Source organism: Phoenix dactylifera, chromosome 1 (assembly GCF_051530095.1).
Source record: "Phoenix dactylifera cultivar Ajwa chromosome 1, Ajwa_hap1_PhDact_Kaust_v1.1, whole genome shotgun sequence".
In the NCBI taxonomy this organism is placed as follows: Eukaryota; Viridiplantae; Streptophyta; class Magnoliopsida; order Arecales; family Arecaceae; genus Phoenix; species Phoenix dactylifera.
This window is the reverse complement of record NC_143190.1, coordinates 51,485,828-51,499,532: the sequence shown is the minus strand read 5'-3', so window position 1 is coordinate 51,499,532 and position 13,705 is coordinate 51,485,828. Positions and strand designations below refer to the sequence as shown.

Here is a 13,705-nt window from a genome sequence, read left to right as displayed (position 1 = left end):
ATAAGAGAGAATTCTCTTCCGAAGCTATCTTCTCTTGTTCACACCACATTGGTTGTCTTGTTATTATCTAAAAATTAATCTTTTGTCATTAATTCCAAGCTAGAACTTGATCTCAGTACACCTTTCTTGCCGGACTACTTCCTTCAATTTTACCCCACCCCTTCTTTCTTCATCATTTCATCTATCACCTTTTGCTCCTCTAAGTGCATTTTTTTAACTTGCACCAATAGTCTCACTCGGCAAAACTACTTTTTCTATAACATTAAATACTAGCCTAGGCGAAAAGGCAATAAAAAATTTGTTCATAAAATTGAATTTTCTATGGATAAAATAAAATAAATTACTTACTCCTTCTTTTTGCCAAGAAGATGACATCCCCTGATTAGTTTATACTCATATGTATCAACTGAAACTAAAAAATATTATCAATCGCCTCATGCAGATTGGTTTTAGTAATTGGTTTCGGGTACTCGGTGTGCGAACTATTTATATTTAGAATATTGCTTTATACATATATCACCAAAGTCGTTTATAAATTCAAACTTCATGAGGGGGTGACGCACAAAAAGACCCAAATTGTCCGATTTTTAGGTTTGTGAGCGTCTTTAGCTGACACCAGAGTTGCTCACCAAAGCGGTAATGGGATGACCACAGATAATAATAATAATAATAAGAAGAATAAGAATAATTAACGGCAATGTCAGGTCAAAATCCTGAGTTTCCAACGACCCTTAAATCTAAATCCCGAGTTTCCAACTACCCTTTAAAAGGAGTCAAAAGCTCGTTGAAGTTTCTTGTCTTCCCATCAGAAGCACACTACCTAACTCAGAATGCACGGTTTTTGTTATGATTTTGGAACCTCTCCAACTCTTTTGTCATACTTGTCAATATTGACACCAAGATTATCGTAGTTTTCTTTGTAAAGTTTTATTATTCTCTTTACAATCTTCTTGCCAATTCCCGATATTGAACCTTGAATAACCTTTATCAAAGAGAAGATGGTACAAATTGTTGGTTGGTTCCCATTGGCTGGTTCTCCACTTTTCCTAAATCATAGTCACCAAACATGGAGCTACAGTTTTAGGTGACTCAAATTCGATCGGAGGCCCAGGAAACATGATTCGACCCAATATACAACGATGCAAGTTCAACATTTTCTTTTTTCAACATGATATGATGCGTAGCTATAGATCAGAAACTAAATATTAATACGAAAAGAATATATAAAATTCACAAGCAAACAATCCTGAAAAATAGAGGGAAAAAGAAAAAGTGCAGTCCATTCGAAGTTATCAGTTTGTCTTCAGCTTAAACTATGTTAGCCACTAATCCTGATTCATCATGAATTAGTATTATTCCATCAAAATGTAACTCTTAACGATTACGTAGGCATTTGATGGATTGTTATGGCAGCACGGGATCATCATAAAAGCGCTAATAACAATAAGATCAATCAGGGTCGTCCCTCGTTTTGGGTCGGCTCATGGCTACCTCACCCGGCTTGAGTTCTAGATGGGCTGGGTCTGGGAGTCATTCGACTGGGCCGAATTCGGCCTTGTAACCATGGTTGACTTAGATTAGGGCTGAGCTAGCTCCAGCACTTTATAAGTCCAACAATCAGTTCTTATCCAGCTAGAATCAAACTGCAGCCTGCATGCGCTCATGCTTTTTTTCATGCATGTCATATTCATCAGCCATCGGAAACCCATTAATCTCTTATGCTAGGTAACTGTGAGCAATCACCAACTTAGATCCGACACTCGGGCCTGGTCAATTCAAGTTTAATTTGTCGGCGGATCAACCTGACTCGACATGAACCAATTACAATAAGTCCAATGGAACGACATCGTCTGCCAACATGCCTCCCCAGTTACCGCGATGCTACAATTTCGTTGCCTTTATCACTGTGAGGACCCATGCGGCATGTGTTTAGTCTCACATCGGTTATTCACTGGGTAGATCTTGAATACTTATATAGGATCAAGAAATCCAAATAATACCTTCCGGCTAACCATTTTGGGTAAGATCATAGGTTGTTACATATGATATCAGAGTCAGGTTTATGTGAGGACCCGTGTGGGCGTGTGTTTAGTCTCACATCGGTTATTCGCTAGGTAGATCTTGGATACTTATACAGGATCAAGGAACCCAAATAATACCTTCCGGCTAGCCATTCTGGGTGAGGTCATTGGTTGTTACAAATGGTATCAGAGCGGATCCGGTCCATAACCTATGTGGACTAGGGGACACTGCAGCACGGATCCATTGGGGTTCACCACGGGCCAATCGTGGTGTTTGTAATTAGATTTGAACCCTTAGCCTGACGAGGACGTCAGGGCTTGAACGGAGGAAGTATGTGAGGACCCGTGCGGGCGTGTGTTTAGTCCCACATTGGTTATTCGCTGGGTAGATCTTGGATACTTATACAGAATCAAGGAACCCAAATAATACCTTTCGGCTAGTGATTTTGGGTGAGGCCCTGGGTTGTTACAATCACTTAGAAACTATTATGCCATGAGCTTGCAACCAGACCAAGCATAGTCTGCAAGCCTGGAATTTACTGTCAGAAAACATGGGCATGAACCACAGCACTTCATACAAATCAGGACATGCCCAGCTGACTATTTATTACTGTAGACATGGGCTCAGTTATAGCTCTGGGCCCATTGAGTATATTTATATGGGCGTGGCCATTTAAAACCCTGGGGCCCAGCTAAGCAGTGGGCTGACATACAATACATTACAGTAGTACTGACGAACACAATGCAGCTAGGGAATGCTTTGAAGTTTCAAAGAAACCATTTTTATATGATAGTTCCCCCCTTCCATGATAGGAAAAATAGAAGATCACACCAACCATATCATTGGAGCAATGAAGGATATATAAAAAAGAAGAAACCATGAAACAAATAAGTAGTGGATAAAAGACAGACTGATAGTCCACTAGTTCAACTTTCGGATCAAATAGGAATAATTAAGGGTGTTTAGGAAAAAAATTGGAAGTGTCTGGATATCAAAAGATTTTAAAGAAACTAATTTAAGTAGTATCTCTTTGGAAACATCTGATAAAATTGGAACTAATATAAGTAATCAACTAAAATTCATCGGCATATATCCATAGAATGGTGATGCAGCAACAAGCTAGACAACCTTTAGATTGGCACTTAAGTAGTTATATAAAGAGGTGGAGGCCAAGTAAACCTGATCATTAGAGAGGATTGTTCATTAGTTTAGCATTGCGCATCGATGTACTAAAGCATGAACAATGATGGGAGAGGCAAGAATTCTTCAATATTTGTTCATGCAGTTATTTATAAATTTCACCAGCTTTCCTTACAGAAATCAAGCATCACATGTTGCAAGCTATGCTCTTTTGTTTTTGATTTTTCTTCTTTTATTTTTGGATATACACATATCCATGTTTGAATTTCAAGTTCATGGAACAAGAAATTTTAATATGAATGTAAAAATAAATGAGTTGTAAAGACACATGCAAAACATGGGTCCCACGAGGGGCAATGGAGCCCTTCACTCCCTGTGGCAGGTGTGGGGACCAAACGACGCAGGGCAGCCTTTAAGGCGCTCGGAGGAAGCGGGTCTAGCCGTCTAGGAGCCTATTGGACCTAAGACGTGACATTATAGTCTTACATTAAACCCTAAAACTTTTGGCGACAAACCTACCATTTGAGGGTGCTTGTCGGTCAAACGCTCGTTTGGTCCGCTGAAAAATTTTCTGCCGCCCTCTTGCTGTGGAACTGCTGTTGACCTACTGGCTACTGCAAGTTTTAGTTCATGTATCTCTGTACGCAGACTATATGGTATAGACTGCAGAGGTCTAATGATGTACGCATGAATTCGAATTCAAAACATAGATGAGAGGTTGATAGCATAGGCAAAGTTTAGGCCCTTTTTCCTACTGTTGAGTGCCACAGCCCACAAGCATACCCAACTCAAGCACCTCGCTGATGTGGCCGGAGAGGAATGGTGCAATTCACGGGCTAGCCAATTGTGTGAAACCACATCAGCACCATTTAGGATGGATAACTAAGCATAATGTAGAAGTTTTAGGGTAATCTACACTACAAAATAATTTATCTTTTTTGGTGCCTTTTAGAGTCAATATCGATGTTTGTAAGTTTCGGTAATTTTGGCGACGATGCTTTTGAAAACGTCGCAAAAGCATCGGTAGGAGGGGAGTGGAAATTTTTTTTGACGACACTTTTTTATAGCGTCAGTAGAAATGGAAGTTTTACTGATGTTTATAAGCACCGGACTATCTTAGCTTCCGTCGACACTTATAAGCATCGGTCTCTGTCGAGCAACCTCATATATACAATACTCTTTCAAGAATTGAAAGTCTGGTGTCTATGAAAAAGTATGATCTGATATGGAAATTCAAGCTTGGAAATATATTTGTTTTACAAACTCCATCAATGAGATGCTGCAACAAAAGAACATATAATATGATCTGGGTGTAAATTATAATAAATTACATATAATCTCATCAATGATGTTTCATTTACAAATTACAATAAATTGCAAAAAAAATTCTAACTCCATCTGGGATTTCATTTACAAATTACAAATTACATCACCATCCCCATCCCCATCTGGGGTTCAATGATGTTTCATTTACAAATTACAAAAGAAATTCCCTAAGCCTATCCCCAACCACAAACAAAATATAGACCGATGCTTACCAACATAATCTCATCTCAGGATGTTTCTTTTCTCCCCTATTTTTACCAACAAAAGAAATAAAAATTAGAAGCAAAAGCCCCACGGTTGAGTATCTCTTTGTACCTCATGATGGAGTCCAGCCGCAGAAGCTCGAGCTGTTGCCGGAAAAGGTTGATGAAGTCGTCGGCGCGGGCGTCCACCTCCCCTCTTGCATCGTCCTCCTCCTCTACCTTCACCTCCCACCACCCGTGTCGTCCTCCTCTTCCTCCGCCTTCACGGCCAGCTTCACCGGCACCTCCCCCACTGTCAAGCACACGTTCGACTGCATGTGGATGAACTGGTGATGCTCCTTGCCGGCGGGATCAGCCTCTAGGGCATAGATCGCCTCCACAGCCTCGGAGACGGCGTGATCCAAGGCTAGAATTTCCATCCTCCTCCTCCTCCTCTCTCTCTCTCTCTCTCTCTTTGAGCGGCTAGATTTCTTTGGAGGGATTGGGTTTTTTTATAACGAGATTGGCAGTAGCGTCGTGGGGAGTCTGACGACGCTTTTAAGCGTCGTCTGGCCCAATGCGCTTTCCTCCTCTTTGCCTCCAATGACGCTTTTAAAAGCATCGTCAAAACATTTCTTTTCTTTTCTTTTTGCCTCCGACGATGCTTAAAAGCGTCGTCTTACCGTTTGTTTTCAACAATGACCCAATTTAGCATCGTCTTAGTTTTATTTCTGCTGATGCAATTTAGAAGCGTCAGCAAATTTTGGCGCTGGAGCCAAAATTATCCGACGCTTCTACCTAACATCGGCATGTATATGTCGGCATTGCCTCTTTTTTCCTGTAGTGCTAAAGGAAAAATAATTATGGTATGCTAGTATATGTTTTGTACAAGAGCTAATGACTATGTTTGTCGGTCATATAAAAGGTTTCAGGAAAGATGAAAAACCAAAAACAAAAAGTGCCAAGTTGTTATGTGTTAACTATTCAATTCGGTTTTTCATATCAATTTGTTACCGAGGCATTATAAGCACATTAAAGTGGAAAGGTCAAAACCCAAGGATCCACAAAAATTTCTCATATAAACTGGAATATCTCAAAGATAGTTGTTTTAAGATTCCAGCAATGTTAAACCTTGGTAGATATCAATATAATCTCATTGTAAGATATTTAGCATTTACTGCATTTTTCTAGTCTACTCTGGATTTTAGTGTGTTTGGCAAATTCAGGTTTCTAACAACAATCCACTTTGTTGGTGCCGGTATTTGATTTGGAAGCATGGATCCTTTGCAGTGCACGTGCACAACACCGCAGAGTGTTGTGCAGCCGTGGATAGCCGCCATCAAGACGTAGACGGCCATCAAACAAGATAGTCCACAAGCACATCTCGTGTTATACACGGATAACACAAATTGTCTTGTTGGATGGCCATCTATTTTCTGTTGGCGGATATTCAAAAATACACAACACTCTGCAGTAGGTGCATGGAGGTTCCATATTAGAGCATAGATGCCAAAGGATGGTGCTCCCCCATGTTATTCTGAAAATGAATGAAAGAATGAATTAAATAGCAGTTGGTATACAAGGAAGTGGAGATTGAAGGGGAGACATTTTTTCTAGAGTTTATGACATGGGTATTGTTGAGGAACCAATGCAGGTGGTGCGGACACCGATGCCAAGTCATCCGTCACTCGGGTCTACGGTCACCGCAGGAGGATGATCCAGCAGCTTGATTTTATTTTGGATTGATTTTATATTATTTTATTTTATTTTATTTTATGTTGATTGGGATTGTTTGCATATTGTCATTTTAGGATCTTTATGGGATTATTTTCTTTGTAGGAGTCTTTTGTTATTTCTTGACCCTATATATATGGGTCTATACACTTATTTAGGGTTATTGAATGATTGAATGAAAATAACCTCCTTTTCTCGGAAACCTAGATGAGAAGCCTGGTTCTTGTTCTTCCCCATCCTCTTCTCTTCTTCTTCCTCCTTCCCTCTCCTCCTTGCAGTTGTCCTACATCAGTATGTATGGTTGAGATAATAGTTCATATTGGTTTAGATAAAAGGGAGAGAAGGATACAACTACGATCCTCAGGGGACTGCTCAGAAGGGAAAGGACACTAGGCACGCTGAGAGATAAGGCACATCAGACTCAAGGTTCTATGGGAAAGGCTAAAGAAGCCAAGATTGTAGTATGAGAAGGATGAAAAGTTCTTTTGTAATTTGGAAACATCAAAAGATCGTCTAATTTACTAAAAATTAGATTACTATCTTTTTAGGCGTTGCTTTTGGTATTTACTGATTATAAGACACCTAATAAAATGGTTAAAATAACCAGAATATCAGCTAATGTTTGGATTTAATTCAATTAACATCGCCGGATCCAATAAGAGATTGCGTTTAATAGGGAAACTTTAACACCTGCCCCTTTATTTTATTGCCGTCTCATATTTAGTCCCGTACATTTTTGGCATTTCACTTTGAGTACTTGAAAATTTTTCACCATGAACTGGGACATCTGCAAGTAAAATGGCAGTCAATTCATCAAATTCTCCTTATTGAAGCCAAATTTATAAATGGATACCTAAACCACGACGATAACCGTGTAAATACTATCTACTTTTCTGTCCAGGATTGATGCTCCACCACCACTATTGCTTCTGAAACGATAGCCCCCAATTCATGTTAATTAGTATATATACCAAAACATCGAAGTCCAACAGCTACATCATATTACCGAATATATATAGAAAAAGGTCATATTGTCCATAAAAAAGCTAGAAGAAAAAACTACAGTACATCAGGAGAAATACTAAAGCGATAAGTAAATAAATATAAGTGCAATCATCAGCTAGGGAGATCTCCTCCGAGCTCCTTGTCATTCTTCTAAACCTGAACGACGTAAATAAATAAATAGATAGATAAATAAGTAAGTAAGTAGATTAGCTCCTTGGGAACGAAAAGAAGAAAAAGGTAGAGAGAGGGATACCAGATAGTAGGATGCACCATGCTGAAGGGGCTCGAGGGTGACACCCCACTCGTCGGTGAGGACGGGGTGGCCAGAGGAGAGGAGGAGGACGGCCTCCTCCCCAAACGCTTCCCTCACATTGAGTGGGCCCGTCCCCACCTCGAACGCCACCTCGTTTATGAACACCGTCACCCTCGTCGCAGCACCACCTCCGGCCAGTTCCATCCCTGTGGCGTCAAACCAAAAGGTCCAGTAGTACCAGCAGTTGAAAGTTGAAACTTAACTCGCAAATCACATCACTAGCTGTACATAATAAGTACTATGAAAATAGATTAATTCAAATAAAATAAATAGCCTAACGATTACGTGCTTATCTTATCTTTAAGGAAGAAATTCTAGCTATTACATGCACACGTCCAATCTAGGTAACAGCGCCCTAATGTGGAGACTAAGATGGTGGAGTGGAGAAAGAAGACTACCGTCCTCTCTATGTTGTCGACGACGTACGTACGCATGTAAACCTCTCTATCTCCATGACGTGACCACACGCCACGGTAACTGTGATGGGTTCCCTTTGATCAATCCCCTCAATCATAGTTCCCCAAAGCATTTTGCTTTCTTTCCCTTGTCTCACTCTATTTATGTCGCCTCTCATCCATTTATTATATGTTTCATGACTTCTCCGGTTCTCAAGCGATCTTTAACATGCTCATTCAACGAGGCCTTCTTCACAAGCAATTCCTTGGGGCTCTCTTTGAGTCCCAACTATGACCGGGCATCTCTTGGGTGGTGAAACGTGCGGGGGCCGCGTGAGAATGGGACGTGTCAGGCAGTGAGGGCCATAGTACCAAATCAACTCCCAGTTTTGGGAGTATGTATCACGGGGACATACCTGCACCCTACTTTCTATTTTCATGTGTACAGGAACTCCAACTTCGAACTGAACAACACTAAGATCACAATGACATGACTTTGGAGAGATGGAAGGAAAAGATAGATGATAGATTGATGATGGAACCCGATGGACAAGAGAGGAGGCATCGTAACCAAAGAGAGACGCATCAGGAGTTTTATTAACGTCACATACCTTGTAACTCAGTGATAGGACTGGCGACGCTAGCAGAAGTAGCAGCACCAACCGGGTTTGCACCGCAACTGACACCCACTGCAGCGCCAACACTTGCAACAGTAGTACTAGCAGCAGCTGCAGCACTAAAGCTATGGTGCAATTGCATCGTAGTCTTGGCCTCATCTTCACCACTCTTGCACCCCTCGTATCCCATGAGCTCACTCCACAGAGCTGAACGGACGCAGGTCCCTTGCTCAGGTAGTGCGCCCACGGTCCCTGTCAGGTCTGCCGGCGGGAAGCAGTATGTTTGCGGGGCCCGGAGAAAAAAAGCCTCTCCGCCGAACTCCAACGGGACAGGAAACTGTAGTTGGTTCGCTGCCAAAGACATGCTCGCGGGCAAGTTGGTCCCGCCGGAGAGCCCGCCTATCGATGCCACCGAAGGGATGGCCTTATCGGACCCCGAAGACCGGTCGGAAGATGAGGAGGATGAGGAAGTGGCAGCGGTGGCCGGTGCCGAGGTGGCGAGTGGAGAGGGGGCGGTGGTGGCTGACCGGGGATGAGGGCGGGAAGACTGGAGGTGGCGGTGCTTGTGCTTGCTTCGTGACTTGCGGTTCTGGAACCAGTAGAAGACATTGGCATCTCCGACCTGACCATACTCTTGCAGCTGGGCCCGGATCTTTCGGATCTCATCGCGGGGCGGGTTCACCATGCCTGAGTTGAAGATGGCCTCCAAGATGCGAATTTGCTCCGGCTTAGGGTTCCACCTTGGCTTCGGCTCCGGGCTACGCTCTTCACAACCTGCTATTGCTATACTTGTTTTGTTAGTGGCTGCAAGACCCTAACCCTAATTATGTGCTTCAAACGTAGAACTGATAGAGATAGATAATAACTATGTGGAAAGAATTAGTTTAGATGAAGATGTCTTTATAATTGCATCGTGATTAGCCTGCAAAACATCTCTCTCTGTGCGTGCGTGTGTTCGGTTGGCAGCACCTGCGACAGCGAAATCTATTTTGATGATGAGGGCATGTCTTCTTAATACAAAAGGTACATATGAACTTAAAAATTATCAGTGTACTCATCAAATGAGAAGTTAGTTATCAAGAATCCAAGACGACAACGTATTAAAAGCTGGAAAGAGTGGAAGTAAAGGATAACAAATTAACTTCAAAGCTCCACATGAATCTGATAAGAAAGAAAGGTAACAGATAAAACAGATGCAAAGCCTAGCTAACAACCATTGAAGGATAGAAATGCACAGATAAAGGTAGGTATCCTCCCGAAGGCACAGCCATCATTGATTGATAACAAATGCAATCTTCTCAAGCTTCCAAAGATAAAACAGATGCCATGACGCGTTTTCCAGAAAACATATAAGAGGCTAGCATATTAGCAAGGCCTAACAACCGCTGAAGGATAGAAAAAGAAAAGTAAACTTTTCTACCTGATGTGTAAGTAGTCTTCTGGCAGCCACCAGATAACAGGGAGGATGCATTGACGTCGTGCTGCCATTGGTTGTGGGTGTTGCAAGGCTTGGACTTGAACAAGCTAGGCCAGTGCCTGTTGGAAGAGGCCATGATGATACTGTCGACAAGATTATGATGATGTTGGTGGTGGCGGTGGAAGAAGGGTGGGGGGAAACAGAGGCTGATCTGAACCAGGCAGGCAGTGAGAAAGAGTAGGGAGGAGACACAGAGAACTTTATATGGGGGATCTATCTACCCATCTATGTATCTATTAAAATCATTTGCCTTCTGGTACTGAACCTCCCTCCCTTGGAGGCAGAAAGAAAGCCCCCCTCTTCTTATAATAGCCTCCACCAACCCCTGCTTTCAATTTATCACAAATTAATAACAAACAAGTATTTTATGCATTGATATAAAAAGAAGGAACAGTTGCTTCCCACATCCCAAAGAAAACAAACAGAGCCCATTAAACTACAACAAGAAACTCCTGTGAAGCAAAGCCCAAGAACATAAATGAAACAAGGAAATGAAAGGTATGAGACGTGAAGGGAAAGGAGAAGAGTCAAGAGGGTGGTACACTCCCATACTTCCCTTGCACTGCATTAAAGCCCAGATACAGATGCTCACCACTCAAAGTACACTGCAATTCCCTCGTATGCCAAGCAAAGGGACAAGGAAAAGCCCATCTGCTGGGGCTTTATTAGTACTACCATCGGTGGAAGTAAAGAAAGGGAGCTTTTCAGTATGCTGCAGAGGGATGGAGACGGTAGTTTAGAGAGAGAGCAATTTAAAGGAGTAATCCAAGCCTAGGGATTGGTATTCACAGTAAAAGCGGAGAAGGGAAAAAAAATGCAATTACAACATCACAAGCAACAACAGAATAAGGGGAAAAAAGTGCTTCCCTTCTCTCAGCTCAGAAAACAAACGAAAAAGTTCGTCCAAATATGGTGATCTGACAACCCTGATATGGTAAAGTTTTGTTAAGGAAAATAGACTTACCTATCAAGCTATACAATTAAAGAGAACAATTCCTGTCTCTTAACAAAAGACTCTTTCACAAATCCTTATTGCTGTTTTCTGGGTCATAACTTCAAGCTCCAGGTTAGTCGGCGATGGGAGGGCTGGCCGAGGAGCTACGGAATGAGAGCTTTTGGTTGAGTGAGAACTTTATCCATATATCTCTGCCACCTTTCTCTTGTTTTGCTTTTTATACCAGAGGGATCTCTGCTGCTGGGGGTTCGCTTGAGCTCGAGGGCTCGCAGGGGTATTAAATGGGAAGAAGAGCAGGAGGAGCTATAATTGTTCGATTATTCTAATCGAAAAGTTGTTGCGGGAATAAATGGCAGGGGCGGGGGGGGGGGGGGGGGGGGGGGGGGGGGGTGTTTCGAAAGTGAAGAAGCCACGGAAAGGGGCTTTGATTGGAAAATGGCGTCGGGGTGTAGTAATTGCGGGTTTGGGTTATTTCGGTACGGTGAGGTTGGCTTGGATTGACTCGAGGGATCTCCTTCCCCCTTTTTTTAAAAAATCTAACACTTCATTGTTTTATAGAGAAGTATATAGTTTCCTTACAAATATCAATAATAACAATTACAATAGAATAAAAAACAAAATTATTACTGTTATTGTCCCTCATATTGCAATTGTTTATTAATTTACTTATTTATTATTGTTATTAAAAAAAAGTTGTTTAGGTCAAAGTGGCCTGGTGTGGGGTAACACGGATGCTTGTCGCGAGCGAATAATAAGAGGAACCTAATTAATATGTAACGGACGTATAACACAAGTCATGTTGACTGGTCTGCGGCAGTTCACACTTGCTGAGTTCGAGTATGCAAGTTCAGCTCTTGATATGGCCTAATCTATTCACTCAGCATTTGGAGACCGGACTTCATCCCTTTTTGGCTCCAACGTTGCCATAATCACTAAACTACTAGTCCCCCCCCTCCCCTTTTTTTTTTTTTTTTTTCAAAACGGCATTTCATTTCATTTCACTCTAACGTGGGTATAATCAGCCAGAGAAAATAAACAGAACAATGCGCGTGGAATGCAAGTTAAGTTTGTCCAAATGTTCTATCCGGAGTGCCGGGCAACATAAAAGGCGACTTAGTTTGCTGCGCTGTTCACCTTTCGGTACACATGCGTTATCCGGCAGGAGGTCAACTCCTGCACCAGTTTATGGATGTTCCGTATCAACGGGTGGCCGTCTCAGTACCTATCCACTCTCCGGATTCAATCAACCACTGTGGAGGAGTCACTCTCGAGAAATAAGTTATCGGCCCCCAGCACTCGTCTCACGTATAAAATATCCTCCCAGGCTGCCCGTATCTCTGCTCCCACTGCAATCAAACCTGTATGCTTCACCCTCCAGCTGCAATAAATGTGCCCTCATCGAAGTTCTCTCGCCCCTCTTCATGACTATGTGAATTGCACATGGGGAGCCATAGTTGTTGAATAGATTGAGCTTATTTTCAGCTAATGGAACTAGGAGGGCTTGTTGTCCTGCAATTTCATTATCCCACATTTGAAATCAAATATCAATACAACATTTGAAGAATAAATATGCCTCTCACCAGGAAAATATGACATGAGAACCTTTTTTGAAAAGTTGGTTTTCACCTTTTTCCTTGCGATTAAGAACTGATCATGGGCTAGATGGACCGCCTAGCCCAACCTAAAATTTAGCAGACTTGGGCACAAAAAAATAGACCCATGGGATGGGCCTAGGCGAAAAAAACAGACCAGATCAAAAAATAGGTCGAATTTGAAAAATTTTAAAAATAGCCCGATCTAACCTAGCCTGGCCTGAGATATTTATATATATATATATATATATATATATATATATATATCGAACCACAAGCCATGTGTTGAGCTCAGTAAGCTATTGGGGCAACAAAATAAAGGCAGACTTGATTTTCTTTTGGATTTCGAGCTTAAAATAGCTTGGGTTGATGCTGGTTTCACACCCAAGCAAAGAAAAAAAAAAAGGTCTCGTGAGCAGGCTTGGGACATGTTTGCAAAATTAGGTCGAACCTAGGCAAAAATTTAAGCCCGATGGTTATGCTGGACTTGGGCATAGCCATAGGGCCTAACTTCTGCAATAGAACCTAGTCCAAACCCGGCTCAACCCAGAGTTTGATCAGCTCTATCACGGCCCCTCTTCTTTCGCCAATCTCACCCTCAACTCCGTTGCCCCCACCCAACGACGTTAGCCCTCCTGGGTCTCACTAGCTTACCTCTCCACCCGATGTCGAGCTATTCCTCATCCTCGACCGTGTCGTCGGTTCCATCCCTACTTCCTCTCTCTCTCTCTTCCACTCTCTCGGTTGCCTTTTCGTTCAACGTCGAGCCCTCCTTTATCTCCGGCCATATTGCCGACCCTATCCCCTCTCCCTCTCCCTCATCACCGACCATGTCGCCGACCCTCATTGTTTTTGTTTTTTAAAAAAAAGTGAATCAAACATATTTTTTTGTTGTTAGAAATCGAAAAAAAAATAGAATTCTTGTTTCTATTTTTTTCTTTAAAAAA

At 42.1% G+C, this 13,705-nt stretch overlaps 1 protein-coding gene across 2 annotated transcripts; it reads right to left on the bottom strand.

Moving 5' to 3' along the window:
- Positions 1 to 7,198: 7,198 nt before the first annotated feature.
- Positions 7,199 to 11,390, bottom strand: LOC148715380 (WUSCHEL-related homeobox 9-like). Of its 2 annotated transcripts, XM_088705746.2 has the most exons (5): positions 11,176 to 11,390; positions 10,155 to 10,536; positions 8,729 to 9,508; positions 7,663 to 7,868; positions 7,199 to 7,565 (listed from the first exon to the last, which is right to left on the bottom strand). In XM_088705746.2, exons 2-5 carry the CDS (start codon positions 10,285 to 10,287, stop codon positions 7,560 to 7,562), a joined length of 1,125 nt encoding a protein of 374 aa, XP_088561872.1. In that variant the 5' UTR covers positions 10,288 to 10,536; positions 11,176 to 11,390; the 3' UTR covers positions 7,199 to 7,559. The 2 variants fall into 2 exon arrangements, with proteins under 2 accessions (XP_088561872.1, XP_089781390.1); XM_089925264.1 differs by lacking the exon at positions 11,176 to 11,390 and having other exon boundaries at positions 10,155 to 10,579.
- Positions 11,391 to 13,705: the final 2,315 nt, after the last annotated feature.